We start from the raw sequence: 15,221 nt of genomic DNA on the forward strand, positions 1-15,221 counted from the left end.
GTGAGGCAGCAGTTCTGCAGCCCTGACCCTGTTCAGAGAGCAGCTCTGGCTACAAGAGACCCCTGTCAGAGCTTCTCCCCTGCTCCCAGGGCTTACTGCCTGCCTGCCTCGTGGAGGCTTTGGCACATCAGGCTTTTGAACAAGCAGGATCTGTGCTGAATTAGTTTTATCATACCATGTTCTAATTGGTCGTGAACAAAATGGAGATAAAGTAGTTTTTCTAATTTTTCAGTGATACAGAAATTAATTGTGTTGTTTGCTCTAACTGCAGCTGTTAAGGAGACGATAAGATTCCTGTTCTAAAGCATAGTTCTCTCCCAAGGTGGTTATTCCTGTCAGTGTTTAATTGATTTTGTTAGTGTAAATAAATGCCTTAAATGACTTGTGGCCTCCCAGGATGGCTATGATGGCAAATTCCTTATCCTCACTGATTACACTAAGGGGTCCAGTGCAGTATCATGGGGACAGGAGCAAGAGCTGCTGTGCTGCGGCCTGATCCTGCCATGCCTGCACCTTCCTGCTGTCTGTTGTGAACAGGCAGAATGGAAACAACTCAGAGGGGCACAGCAGTTTGCCTGTGTAACTCCAAGGGTCACAGTGTGAGATGATGAGAAGCAGAAAACTGCACCACACAGGATTGGGTGGAAGCCCCACAGGTAACACCACGGGCCTGGAGGAGCTGCTGCTGGCTGCAGCCCCCAGCTCCCCCTTACCTGCTGTGCTTCGCCCTAGCACCACAGGCAACGTGCTGATTTACTGGCTTGGAACAAATTACTGTACAGGAAAACAGTGATTCTTCTCACAAAGCCACCACCGTCTCAGCTCCTTTTTAATTAGCTATACAGTAAATGAGTCATGAGTGGTGACTCACAAGTGATTAATACGGTCATTAAGGGAAAGCCTACATTTCACTAGCACCTAGCCACAACCTGAAGCTGCCTAAACAAATGGAAGGATGATGGGCTGTATTTTCAGATCCTTTGTTCCAAGCACAGTATTTTCTTCTATCATCCAGTGCCCCTCTGCCATTCCAATCTGTACCACCAACTGTGCTTCCCTGAGCCCTGGCACAGTCCTGCAGGGAGCAGGGTGCTGAGCACGTGCACAAGGTCAGTCCCCTGGCACTGCCATTCCATGTTCCTCCGAGCGACAGGCCCTGCCTCCTCCCCTCTGCTCCCCCTGCCTGCAGACCTACTTTCCTTCCCCACTCTTGTGTGTTTGCTCTCCTCTTGTCTATCATTCCCCTGCCCTTCTGGCAGCTGTGCCCTTCTCAGGACTTTGCTCCAAGCATCTCCTCCCTGCTCGGCCTGCGGACACCCCCCCATCCTCCATCACCTGCCAAACACCAAGGCTGGAAAAAGCTGCAGGAATGCAAAGGCTCTGGCAATAGAGCAGTGTCCTGCTGAGGGCTGACCCACCCTGTCACTGACTGCAGCTTTGTGCTGACGCACCCCATGCGTGCAGAGTCACCCCTGAGTGCTGCAGCCCAGTGTCAGGACTCACCTGTGCATCGATGATCTTCTGTTTGGAGTCCACAGCAGCCTGCATTTCAGCGTGGTCCTTCTTCAGCTCCTCCTCAACTGACATCAGCCTGACAGCCAGACAGACAAGAAAACACAAACGTTTTCAAGATGCAGAGTGCCTTTGTGGTGGGTTGTACTGCTCAGGGAAGTGATCTGAGAGCTTGGGGAGGCTGGAGGAAAGGGGATCCTGCAAGGCCTGCAATTCCTGCCTCCCTGTGGTACAGGATGGCTTTGTGAAAAGCAACACTGAGTTGAACAAAAAGTACCCCAAAGGCCCTCAGGGAAGGGCAGGGAAAGCTTCAGCTGCATGCTTCCTCAGCACTGAGGAAGCAAAGGCTGATGTGCAGCACATAGGAGGGGCGTGAAATGGCAGAGACCCCGGCCAGCAGCCCCCACCATCCAGATGAGGTCTGGGCTTTCAGCTGAGTGCCGTGCTGAGGCACACTGAGATGCTCCCACGACGCACAGCTGTGTTCAAACAGAAAAGGGACATGGGCATTGCCACCACTGCTGTCACACACAAACCAGTGGTTCAACACGTCACTTTTCTGGCTATTAATTTTGTCTAGACAGCCCTAAAGCACACTGCCCAGGAGCTTAAATGATCAAAGCCAGGGAAGGAGGACTGCTTTGTGAGTGCTGATTACAAGCACCAAAGTGGCTCAGCTCAGGTGACACTCGCAGGACCGAGCAGCGTGCTCAGCACTAACGCCAGCCCTGCTGGCTCCCCTGGCTGCCCTGTACCTGCTGATGATGCCCTTCATCTGGATCTCCTTATCCTCCTGCTGTCTCCGCAGTCGCTCCTCGCTCTCCTCCAGCCTGGCCTGGTACTCCAGCATCAGTTTCTGTGTTGTCTCCTCCTGGCACTTGAAGCGCGTCTCATACTCCTCCAGCTTCTTGTTGGAGATGCGCAGCTTGTCCTGCAGCACCACCAGGTCCTGCTGGTACTACAGCACGTGGGGACAGACAGGAGAAAACACTTGAAGCACGGCATCTCGCACGGCTCTGCCCTTGCCAGGGTTCCCCACAACCCCACAGTGCCCCTCTCCTAGCTGCAAACCCGTGTCAGATAACCCCGCTTGCCGACACCTCCTCCTCTTCGGTCTTCTCCACGCTGCGTCCCGCGGGGCTGCCACGGCCCTGGCACGTTTGGAGAACGGGTTAGCAGAGCTGAGCAGTTCACATGGGAAAGCAGGTTAGAGTGACTGAATGGCAAATGCACCTGCCTCACCCTAAGTGCAGGGCTGAACACAGGCGGGAAAAGCTGCACTGGTGGGATTCTGGGTTCATGCATGAGCTCTTCAGCCTGTATCAATAAACAGGAGTGCTCTGGAGATGCTGAGAGCACAAGTGCAACAGCCCCAGTAGGAGTGGGTGCAGCTGTCGCCCGGATGGGGCAGCTCAGGGCTGAGCCAGGCAGGGGCAGTGCTGCAGCCCCACACCTCAAGCCCTGCGAGCAGATGGCAAGCCAGGGCTGTGTCCCAGAAGAGCTGCTGCATGAAGCCAAGGCCCTACAGACTGTGCTGATCACACAGCTGAAGCTAAAGAGCAGCAGCAGCAGAATCACATGAAGCAGTTATGGAAACAGAGCTTTCTGACTCTGCAAAGCCAGGTTCAGCTGTTGCAGAACATTCAGTGCAACTTGCTTTGCTAAAGGAAAATTCAGTGCAAATCTGCAGACTTCAATTTTAAATTATCTCTGAAAGCTGTCTAATTAAAAAATCTTAACTGTAATGACCTTAGAATAATTAACATGCACCTGATGTCGCGAGGAGCTGAGAGTCAGACTGGGAAAAAAATGGGCCATGAGATGAGTTACAAGGCCACAGGTATTGCACATGAGCAGAGAGGAACGTGCTAAATCCTGAACTGACTGGCTGAAAACAGGGGCCTGTCCTTCAGCCACCTCCAGCTGTGTGAAGCATTCACATTATAAATGCTGTATGCTGATGCTGAGTCCTGCTGGGGAGCAACCCTGACAGATCAGCTCCTTCAGAGAGAGAGCACAGCCACCGTGTGAGCCCTGAGCCCCTGCTCGCACAAGCACTGCCCTAAGGCTCCTCTGCCCAAATGACTGCAGAAGGAGCTCAGCTCCTCCAGACTGAAGGTGTGTGACACTGAGGGGTATCCTGATGGCCAAAGGCAGAGGGGGAACAGCCAAAACAGATCCCTGTGCTTTTCCTTTAGCAAAGCTTTTACTGAGGCACCATTTGCATGTGAGATCACAGGGATGGGAAGCACAGATGCCCATACAGATGCACAGAAGCACTGAAGTCAGACAGAAGGGAGTTGCTAACACAGGAAAGATTAAATACCTACCCTAGCCTTAAAATAGGAGCAGTGTGAGTGCAAGTGATAGCAGGAGAGGCCTCAGAGCCCGAAGAAGTCGCTCCTGTCTCTACAACACCTGTCTGTGCTGGTGAGCTCTGCTGCCCAGGAGAGCCCAGTCTGGGACAGAAGGCATCCAGGCCAGGCTGAGGGATGCCCACAGTGCTTCTTGTGCAGCCCCTGCACAGCAAATGCTGTCAATGCCATCCCACTGCAGAGCTGCAGGAGCACTGAACCTCTCTGAAGCCCTTCAGTGCCCGAATGCAGCAGTAACACAGTGCACAATGCATGGGTCTGGAAGCACTGCTTTCTTTTGCTGCCTACTGGTGTCTCTGCTTAGGTCACGTTCACAGATTCTGTACGTGTGCAAATAATGCCAGCTAACCACAGAGCTGAGTGTGTGATCAATGCGTGTCTGTGCTTGTGGGAGTACCCAATGAGGAAAGAGCCCATAAAAAAATGGGCTGAGCTCTCCCAGCTGCCAGACTACTGGGGGGAGCCCCCATCTCCCGTCCCTACCCTGCCTCGTACAAAGTGAGAGCCCCAAAATGCTGTGACACTGCAAGGGCAGGGTACTGTTACAAAACCAGAAACGTCTGTGCTGTGAAACAGGAGACAGCTGAGGGAGAAAGAAGCCTGCAGCTCTGCGTGACCTGCTGGCAGCACTTGGCTGCTCGGATGGAGCAAAGCACGTTCAGGAAACATGCCACATGCCCAAGTGCAGACACCCTGCAGTGCCAGGCTGCTGAGATGTGCCAACTCCGCAGCAGTTCAGGGCCCCTCTGGTCCTGAGGGCTCCAGCTGAACCCTCTGGCTCTGACTACGGTCTATGTCACACCAGGACCTGCTGCTGCATCCGAGACCAGAATCCAGAGTTAATTTTCAGGTCTCTTTAGGGGCTCTGACTGCAGGCACTGCTTCCTGGTACACATCCCTGCAGTTAGGCAGGAGGGTGCCTGTTTCCTACTTCCCATCTCTGCGTTTAATTCACTTTTTAAGCCCTCCTTCCCCTGCGGTCAGGGGAAAGTAACAGGCACCGGCTGGCTCCAGGTGATGCTGCAGAGCAGCCCTGACTCCTGGCTCCCACTTTTCTCACTTGCTTCCATCAGAGGGTGATTCAAGTCAGTGTGTGGAACCCTCCCCAGCCGTTCCCAGCAGCACTCTGTGAGCAGTGGGGCTGAACAGCCTGACAGCCTCTGCGGGGCAGCGCGGGGCCGGCCTGCCCCCGGCTGCAGCTCAACCACAGTCAAGGAAATCCTCTCTCTATTTAGAAACTTGATTCAATCCAATCAGGTTTTACCTTTTCTGCTTGGCTGAGCTCGTCCTTATTCCTGAGCTTATCCCTGTGCTTGGAATCTGGGTCAATGCTTTCATCTTCTAAAAACTGCATGTTCATATTCAAAAGCCAAGCAGCAGTGCGGTCCAGGGCATTGGGGTTCACAGGAGAAGGGGCCTACAATGAAACATACAACCATAACAAAAGAAAAACCTGTAACAGAAAGGTCATGAAGCCAGAGAGAGCAGTTTCTTCCAAGTCCTCTCCCATGCTGCTCCAACAGCAGAGAAAAGGTCTGAGCTATCAGGGGGGGCAGGAACACCTCCTGGTGCACACCTCGCATTATTTCGCATCAGAAACATCCGACAGCCTTTGACAGGCTGAAATTCTTCCCTCTGCCATCCCTATGGAACAGGAAAACAAAGGTGCATGGCAGTGGGACCCTCCTGAAGTGAAGAGGCCTAGGTTTCTGGAGCAGCTGTCACCTCTGAAGCGGAGACTGCACTCGGCTCTTCAGCCTCTGCTTCACTGCGTTGTGCTTTTGCCACAGAGCCTTTGCACAGATAAAACCACATCTTCAAAAATATGCCTTCTTGAAAAGCAATGGTTTCTTCTTGGGCGAGGCTCGGTACTGATGATGCCTGAGTTCAGAGCCCTCCCTGGAGGAGAGATCACGGGGCTGGCAGGCCCAGGGTGCAGCACTGCTCTCCTGCAGGTGCTGGGGCTGAGGGCAGGACTGCGAGCTCGGCACCTTCCAGCTGCATTACCAACTCAAGGAAGTGAAGCTCCAGCTATTTCCCCCCCATCCTGGCTCATTATAAACAACAGTAATTAGTTTCTTGGATAACACAAGGGATTTGGATGACATGTTCAAGTTACCAAAGCGAAGAGCTTGGGAAATTTCTCCATCCAAAGCACCGGTGCTGGAAGCGTTCCTGTCCCATCCTTCAGCCTGCTCTTTGTTTCCACAACGCCAAAGCAGCAGCTCAGGCACTGCTCGTGGAGCAGCTTGCTTCATGTCCCCCCACTTCACAGCTTTCTGCTTTCCCTGCTGCCTCCACCGCAGACACCGCACACTGAGGGCGGCTCCGAGGAGCGCTGCCCACCCGGGTTCCCCTCAGTGATGTAAAGGCCCCGGGTCCAACGCTCTCTGCACATGGCCCTGCTGCCTCCTCCTCCTTTCTCCAAAGGTGAAAGAACAGCCTGCTCCTGCCTGGCACGGGTTTGATGGCAGACAGATGAACTCAGGAGGTGGATGAGGCACTGCTGCAGGGCAGGAGCGAGGAGCTCCTCCTCAAGTGGCCACTGCGTGGGAGCTCTGGTTCTTGAGCAGCAGTTATGATTCACAGACACGCCAACGGACAGGTGAACTATGCGAAGTAATGCTGGCATATTGGGGACTTCAGCTCTTGAGAGGGCAGTGAGGGCAGAGGAAAGCTCTGAAACACCAAGCAGCCTGCCAAGGTCACCCGGCATCCCCAGCGCCCTTCTGGGAGGAACTGCTCCAGGGGTGGCTGCGGTAGAGCTGTGCCCTCTGCACCTAACGAGCATCGGTCCGCACTGCACAGATGCTGCTACATGGCATGCCTGCTTATGTCAGTGCTTATGAATCAATACAGTGTGCAAAGAACAGCTCTGGATCGGGCTGAAACTGCCTGCAATGGGCACCACTGGCAACAGTCTCCACCTCTGCTGTTGAAATGGATCCTGCACTGCGGAGCAGGCAGCTCTGGCCCACTGTTCACCTTCTCTGGCTCGTATCACTGCTACAGCTCTCCCTTCAGGAGACTCTCCCTGGTGTGTTAAATTTTTATATCTGAAACATCAAACAAAAAGCAATTTATCCATGCCAGGAAAACCAGAGGGCCCTGGGTCTAAGACCTACTGCTTCAATTTTAGCACCTTGCACAGCCAGATCTGTGCAAAGCAGATGTGCTTCAGGACCTGAGCGCTGCTGGGCTCTGCACAGAGGAACTTCGCTCTTGATGGGAAAACTCCGCTTCCTTCCCGCTCTCACCTCCCCACGTGTGCTCACAGGAGGCTGTAATGGAGCGAAGTGGAGTGTCCGTGGACACCACGGCTCCGGTGGAACAGGAACAGCAGTACAGAGCTTTGTAGGTACAAGAAAAGATGAGGGCCTGCTCCAAGTCTGTGAGATGGCACTGGGTTGGCTATGGCATGGGATGAGAGCCTGCGCATGGAGAGGCAAAGCAGCGACAAGGCGGCAGTGTGGGACAGAGGCAGGGCTGCCACCGCCCTCATGGCTCTGCCCCAGCACCCTGCAGCAGCACGCCCCGACGTGCCACACCACGGGGGAACGGAGGACAAGCACTTTCTGTGCCCCCTTCCTCGAGGGCCTCTGGCTCAGGCCAGGCTGGGTGCAAGGAGCTGTGCTGCGATAAGATGCTGGTGTGAAGTCCTCTCCCACTGCAGCAACCCCCCCCCCCCCCCAGTTTCTCCTCCAGGCCTGCACTCTGGCCCCCTCCCCCCCGCAGCCCCACACTCACCTGTTTGTGCATGGTGCGCTGCTTCATCTCGGGGCTGTCCCCCTTGGAGGAGGAGGACTGCTGCCGCAGTCGGGCCCCGCTGCCGGGCCAGTCGGGCGAGGAGGACATCATGCTGCCGCTGGACGGCCGCTGGTACTGCACGGTGCTCAGCAGCGACGGCGGCGTGCGGCCGCGGGCGACGGGCGGCGGCGGGGGGGGGGGGCTGGTCGATCCGCCGCTGCGGCCCCGCGCTGTTCTGCCGCGGCACGGTGGGCTGCCCGCCCTTCTCTGACAGCGACAGCTGCCGCCGGGCCAGCTCCCCCGTCCGGCGGGCGAAGTCCTCGCTGGCGGCGGGGCCGGCGAAGCCGTGCTTGTTGGCCGTGAGCTCCTCGCTGTTGCTGTGGGAGCTGAGCGAGCTGTGGCACTCGGAGCCGGAGTCGCCCAGGCCTCGCGGTGAGAGCGGCAGCCCGGCGGCCATCTGGTACACGGGGTTCTGGAAGGACAGCGGGGCCAGCAGCTGGGGCCGGCCGGGCGCGCTCTCGCCGCTCGGCGTGGTGGGGGTCTGGCCCACGCGCCGCACCGTGGCCATGCCCGGCACGCTGTTCTGCTGAGTCCGAGCGGTCCACACGCCCTGCAGCTGCCCCAGGGACGACTGACTGTCATTGAGGGAGTCGGCAGCACCAGGCGCGTTGGCCCCGCTGTCCAAGAGCCGATTGTCCTGCAAGTCAACCATGGACAAACTCTTGCTGCCATTTGACATCTGCACGTCGGGCTCATTGGCCTCTGAGTAACTGGAACTTCGGGCAGGCGAGGGCTGGGCCCCAGCAGACCTTGTGACAAAAAACAAGTCCTTGTTTTCGGGGGTTGGAGATGGTAACCGTGTGAAATCTATCAGACTGCGGGGAGGTCAGTGCGCAAGGAAGAGGAGAGGAAAACAAACAAAAAAAGAAGAGTTGTGAATGCCACACTGGAGCAGGAAAACATTATCACTCAGAAGCAACGGGTGTGGCTCAGCTGTGCGGGAAGCAGGGACGCTGCAGCCGGAGCAGGGACGAGGAGCAGAGGGGCCCTGGGCACGGAGCTGTGCACCACAAGAAGGCATTCGCAGGCTCATGGCACGCTGCTCACAGCCCCTGCATCACCAGCCCTGCTCAGCTCAGTGTGCCACCAGCTTCCAGCTGGCCGTGCCTTCCACTCCTGCCTGCCCTGTGCCCAGCACTCAGCTGCCCCATGTGGGCACAGCACGCCGTGGGCCGGACCCACACTACGCACCTGAGGGTCCGACGCAGGGCTGTAACTGCAGAGCTAAATCCTAGCAACTGAAAGTTATCCACCCATTGCTCCTGCTGTGGCAGATAAATTCAGGCAATATTGATTTCTTGCAGACAGGAAGAAAGAGCTTTGCAGTAGCTGAATGTGAATATACCTCTGATCAAAGGTGATGCTCTGTAAGCAAGTATTTGGGTGATGGCATACTAGTAACAGATTCTCCATAGCATCAAATAATTGTACCTCAAGCTGGGAAGCATTAGAAATGAAAGCTCTGATTAGAGCAAGTCCAGCTCCACTGCTGCCTTTCATTCCTAAATGAACTGTTAAGCGTTATGCAGGTTCCACTCACAAACTATTACAAAATTAGCAGTGTCTTGCAATTTATGTGGGCTCTATTTCATTTTCCACAAACAGAAACATTTTTGGTCCGCAACACAGTCATCTTTCCCCATGAATGATATTTCTTACATAATTAGGCCTAAAAGTGTGTTTTGTGACTGTGCCTATGAATCACTGCTCGTTACAAACACACATTATTAGACAAGCAGGACGGAGCAGATTAGAACTGACTGTTAGGGCTCTACAACCTGCCCACGGGCAGAGGAATGCCCGGATTTGGACCACACTGAACTCAGCACATACCCTTATGTCTTACAAAGACAGATAAAACCAATAAATCCTGCAGATGCAGACGCATCATGAACACAGTGGCAAAACTCACTGCTCAGAGGTTAGCACCCTCTGTGCCCTCAGAGGATGAACATATTGCTTCTGCAGCTGAGTGTCAAGAGTACAGCCCTGATTTCCCAGACCACATCCTCAGTTCTGGCTCAGGATGGATCCAGGATGGAGCTGCTGACTTCCACAACTGCCCACTGCTACACCCAGATTCGGAGCTAACTACAGCCAGTATCAGCTGTGCAGTTGGAAAGCTCTGCCAATGGATCAGGAAAATCCACGCTACACCTCGTCCTGCCCGTCCCTGCAGGCGCTCGGGTTTTGCTAGTAGGTGAACATTCAGTGTTTCCCCGCTCTGTGGCCAGGCCACGTCTTTTGCTCTTACCCAGATAAGTCATTCTCTATCACCATTTTCTGCAGACCCGCAGAGATGCTGTTGCCAGCACTGGGAGTGGATGCAGCGTGATCGGCCGTGACCGACAGCTGCACGCAGGCCGGGTTGGTGAGCGCAGAGTTGACGTCCCTCAGGATCCGCGGCAGAGGGCCAAGTTTTGTTGCAGTGCTCTGCAGAGAAGAGAGCAGAGTTACTACCAACATCGTGGGGTTTTGCTAGAGAACTCTGGGTTCTGCCAACAGCCGGGCATCCTCTTCACAGAATTATGGTAGCAACATTCATTTTCTCCAACATTTAACCCCACCACCAAGGCTGACCCAGAACACACGGCTTCAGAAATCACTTGCAGCTGTGGGGCAGAAGGAAGCAAGCACACCTAACGTGGTTCAGACAAAGAGGATAGCTGTGGCCAAGCCTGGTGCAGGTCACTGGACAGAAATCCTTTCAACTAAAAAGGAATCTTCTGGGACAAACAAGAAAACAACAAGGTGCTCACGAGCTCTGCCTTCACATCTCACCATCCTCACCCCTCAGTAATGAGGAGCAGAGGCAGAAAGCAGCAGTCACCAGCCTCAAAGACACAAAGGATGAGCTCCTTCAGCAGAGTGTGCAAAGGTGGAGCAAGAGCCAAGAGCCAGTAGGAGCCGTGCTGTGCTCCCACACACTAATGGGCTGCTACTGGCTGGACAAAGGGGAGGAGCATGCTGTGGAGCATCCCATGTGCACAGCAGCAGCCTGTCCCTGCAGCCCCAATACCTGCTCCAGCTGAGAAATGACTTCCCAGAGCAGCGAGTGCAAAGTGGACAGTTCCCGGCCCAGGTCAATGTAGCCTTCAAAGCCAGCTGTGTTTGAGATGGTTTCTGGATTGGAAATCTCCAGTAGAAATCTCTGCATGTTGGTCCACTCATGTTCCAGAAACTGATTCATAAAAGACATATACTCCTCTTTGCTGCCAAACCTGTCAAGACATCAACACAAGTCTCAGCTAATCCCATAAACAGAGGTGCAGTGAGCAGAATGAACAGGTACATATACAGGTTAAGAAGGCCAGAATCTTCCCCTGGCATCCGAATGCTTTTGAAGCCTTTGGGATTACCAGGCTGCTAACAAGCAGCTGGCACCTCACCGAGCATGGAACCAAAATTAATTCCAGCCTGACCCAGCTAACTCCTCACCAGTGTGGGATCTCAGCAGCAGAAATGAAGGGGGAAGCTACAGAAACAAAGCTGCTCATCTGGAAATAGAAAGAAATTACAATACCAAGCCCAATCAACTGACTGAAGCACAGTGGAGGATGGCTGCAGGAGTCCCATGCTCTCCCCCAGCACTTTTGTAAGGAGAGGCTTGGTCGTGTGCAGTCTGCAGGACAGCTCAGCTTGATGGCTTTGGTTTGACTAATGTCAGCTTAGTCAAAGAGTCTTTCCTGCAAAGTGCTGAAAATCTGAAAGCCCTTTAGTTAGGGATTGCTCAGGAATATGGAGAATTTCTGTCACCTAGTGTAACACACTCGCATGTCTCCCACCTGTGTCTGTGTGCATGCATGGTATCCCGGCTGCGAGTGTGTATACTAAGCTAGTTTCTAAGTCTAAGAAGCTTTAGACAGAGGCTGTCCATTCATATTTCAGAAAGCTCATCATTTCGTTATCAGAGCTCAGGATAAGCAGCTCAGAGCTGCAGCCAGTGGAAAGATGTTCAGAAATCTCTTGCTTTGTTTCCAACAAACCTATGGGCTTAGTTAGAAACCAGTAGTGTCCCCATTTACTTCTCTTGCCATCCCAGTTCAAACAATTGCACTCTAAGAGCTCCCTGGAAGGACTGAGCTATGCACACTGTTTGGGTGCTGGTCCTGCTGGGACCTCTGATGGGAGGCAAAGTGGATGCTGTCAGCCTCCGCCAACACAGCCCTTATGGCACAGATTCCTGGCTGTGCCTGGGTGTCCTGCTGCTCTGCTCTGTGGCCACAGCAGTCTGCTTTCCAACTCATAAAACACACTCTGTTTTGGAAACTTAAATGATCTCCCTGATCTAACAGTGACGTTCCCAGAGGAAAAAAACTGCAGGAACCAAACAGGCCCTCTGCATCAAGGAAAGGAGCAGCCAGCGTGGGACGCCTGCTGCAGGAGCTCTGCTGCCTGCCCCCCTGACGTCCCTCACCCAGCTTACTTGGCAAAGTTGGCCAGGTTCTGGGTGACCTTGGCAATGAGGGTCAAAGTGCGTGCAGTGCGGTCATCCGGGTACTCCTGCAGGAGATTGAAGAGGGAAGGGGACATGATAGCAGGGCAGAGGAAGCGGAGGAACAGGGAGGCACTGATCAGTCGCTCGCTGATGTCTGGGCGGCCACGGTTGCTGCACTCCTGTCTCCATGAGGCAAAAACTTCTTTGAGCTCCCTTGGGAAGACACTGAAATGACAGGAGGACACGCAGGGATGGTAAGTTGAAGGCCAGGGTGTTTGAACTGCAGTCCAGTAATAACTAAACATGCTGTGTTCCAGCTGTGGGGTATGACAGCCAGACCCTTACACCCTGCTGACCCACAGCAGCACCACTACCTACACCAGTCACGAGCTCCTCTCTTTTTTTTTAACCCTTTTTATTCTTCCCAGAGTATCCACCAGGAGGTTCACACCACACAGGAAAAAAAAAACAAGCCAACAACTGTGAAGAGAGATAGGAAACCAAGCAGCTCATCATCCCAAGTTAGATGGTGTGTACCACCCTGGGGAGACGTGGCACTGTCTGTGGGCTGTGGGACACTGGGGTGTACCAGGGTCACCAGTGCAGCTGGTGTTTGGAGGGAGGGCTGTGCAAACTGCACTGCTTCTGTTCAAGCTCCTGGAGCAGATCCTATGGAGACAAGGGCAAAGCAGAGCTGCACTGGAGTTAGTCCAGTCTTGCAACTGCACTGACCTCAGCCAGGCTTCCCAAGACACCAAACCTCCCCCGGGCCAGCAGCCCCAGCAGCTCTTATCACCACGGTAAGGAGCAGCCTGCCCGCTCTCCTCCCAGCTCCCCGCTCCCACCTTATCCTGTTCCCAGCACGGGTTGTTTATGCAGCTGGGTACTCCCACACAGGAGCAGGCTGACAATGGGTCCCCAGCGGACACTGGGCCCACAGTGCCAACCCTTTCCTCGGCCCGGAGCCTGCCCTGGCCACAGCCAACATCTCTGTTTGAGGCCCAGAGCTGCTCACCTACAGAGCTGGATGGTACAAAAGCAGACCGAAGGAGGTCAGACTCCATTTTAGGTCACACATTTCCTTAACAGTCATTTCGGAGGATGTTTTCCCAGTTTTGCTGCAGGGACTACATGGGATGATGAAGCCATTTGAGCTGGCTCCCAGCAGCCACATGCCCCACTCTGGGAATGACTGCCCTGCCACTGACCCCACATTTGTTGGGAAGAGAAAGCCACGTGAGCCATGCTGACACAGATGCTGTCCTGCTCCCCATGTGCAGGAGCCCGCCCAGCCATCCTTGCTGTGCACACAGGGTGCACATCCTCATCCTCGAGGTTCTCTCCATCCTGACAAGAGCACAAAGCTCAGCAAACACTGCTTTTGTGTTTGGCTTCTGCTCTGCACTGACTCCACGCTTTCACCCTCATTTTTGCCCTGTGCTTTATAAGTAACACCAGCCAACATCTCTGGCTGGAGAACTTCTCTCTCTGGCTTGATTCGCACGACTGGACAAAGCCCTTTTACTTCATGGTATTTGCCCAGAAATGGGAGAATCCTTTAAGCAATTTAAGGCTTGAGTGATCAGGACAGGTTGTACAGTCACTGGAAAGCAAGCCCTTGGAAACATATGCACCAGCAGCACACAGCCCTGAGCACTGCTCACTGTCATGGGCTGCGAGACCATAAAAGTTTAATTGTGTAATGGTGTATGGAATTCAGTTAGCTGGCTTTATGTGACAAACGGGCCCGTAATTCATTACCCAAGTTTCCAGTAACGAGCTTCCACATGCTGAAATTCTGCTTACGCCGAAACTTTCCAGATGTCCAAATTATGTCATAATTATAACAATTTTCGGTTATTGTAAACCTCTTCCCTCTCTCTGACTCTCTGGCAGATGAGCACACACACTCCTGGCACTCTATTTAAAGCCAGACCGTTAGCTGTCAGGGTCCCTTGGCCAACCCTGAACTCTCACCATCAGCCCAATTAATCCCCAAGAACTGCTGAGCACAGTGGAGCGGGAGGGGATCGCGCAGAGCCGCAGCTCGGCTGCCCCAGCCCTGCTCAGAGCAGTGGGACTGGAGGGACAAACCTTCCACACATTCCTGGCTTTCCCTACATCACTTTTCAGACCTATTTTTAGGCCGACCTTTTAGTGCTGCTTTGGGTATTTTTAGATGTTGATTTGAACAATTATTATCCACTGGAGACTAAAAGCAGTGAACTTGTTTTGGGGGAGCAGGTAAGCACAACCTGAGTCAGCCATTAACTGATCAGTTAAGGTGTGTGCTGCCTGCACAGAACTGTGCCCTTCTGCCTTTGTGGTGGATGCAGGAAGTGCCAATGAGACTCTGCTTGTCCTCTCCCTGAGTAACATCAGGAAAAGTAATTCCCTTCCTTCTGGGCTTGCAAGGCAGCACACTCTGTATCCAGGGGGATTACACACTGGGTTTTCAGACCTTAACACAACAGCTGGGACAGGGAAGAAAATGAGGAGTTCTGAGTACCAGAGACTTCCTTCCTCTACGACAGTCCCTGGTTGATGTCTGGCAACAACAACATTGCTACAGAATGCATTACTAACAACTACCAGCAGACTTTAAACCAGCTGTAAGACAAAAACCTTTGTTCTGTTCAGCCAGGACAAGAACTTCTGGGCCTGCTAACAAGATACAGAAAGAAAATATTTTGTTCCTCTAAGTACAGAGGGCCACCGGCTCAGGTCTTCCCCTTCCAGGCACTTGCAGCAGACCCATGGGCTGCTGGTCCCTGGTCCCCAGTGCTAAGGGGTACAAAGCAGCACCACCAGTCACTGCAGCACACCACTGCCTCGCTCCAGTCCATTCTGCACATCCAGGCCTGCCTCTGCTAGCTGCAGGAACAGCTAGGAAATGCCTCAGCCAGCTGTCCTGAGGGCCAGGACATGGAGGGGTTAACCCTGAGGAATGCAGGACACTGAGCCAAACAGCAGCTGAGCACTAACAGCTGTCCTTGCTCCAGCACTCTGCAACAGGAGAATGTCTGCCTCCGCTAAAGCTCCCTGTGCTGCTGCAGCTTCCCTGCTGCACTAGCAGTGCCACAGGCCCT

At 53.8% G+C, this 15,221-nt stretch overlaps 1 protein-coding gene across 1 annotated transcript in view; it reads right to left on the bottom strand.

The window, feature by feature from the left end:
- The window catches only part of DAB2IP (DAB2 interacting protein), a 115,476-nt gene that overhangs the window by 1,071 nt on the left and 99,184 nt on the right, over window positions 1–15,221 (bottom strand). Inside the window, 8 exon segments of the mRNA XM_065737262.1 lie at window positions 1,504–1,591; window positions 2,268–2,470; window positions 5,152–5,304; window positions 7,635–7,836; window positions 7,838–8,509; window positions 9,949–10,127; window positions 10,714–10,915; window positions 12,121–12,357. Of these exon segments, the coding sequence (XP_065593334.1) occupies window positions 1,504–1,591; window positions 2,268–2,470; window positions 5,152–5,304; window positions 7,635–7,836; window positions 7,838–8,509; window positions 9,949–10,127; window positions 10,714–10,915; window positions 12,121–12,357 (1,936 nt within the window).

Source organism: Cyrtonyx montezumae, unplaced genomic scaffold, assembly GCF_038088225.1.
Source record: "Cyrtonyx montezumae isolate F1298 unplaced genomic scaffold, pur_monq_1.0 scaffold_20, whole genome shotgun sequence".
In the NCBI taxonomy this organism is placed as follows: Eukaryota; Metazoa; Chordata; class Aves; order Galliformes; family Odontophoridae; genus Cyrtonyx; species Cyrtonyx montezumae.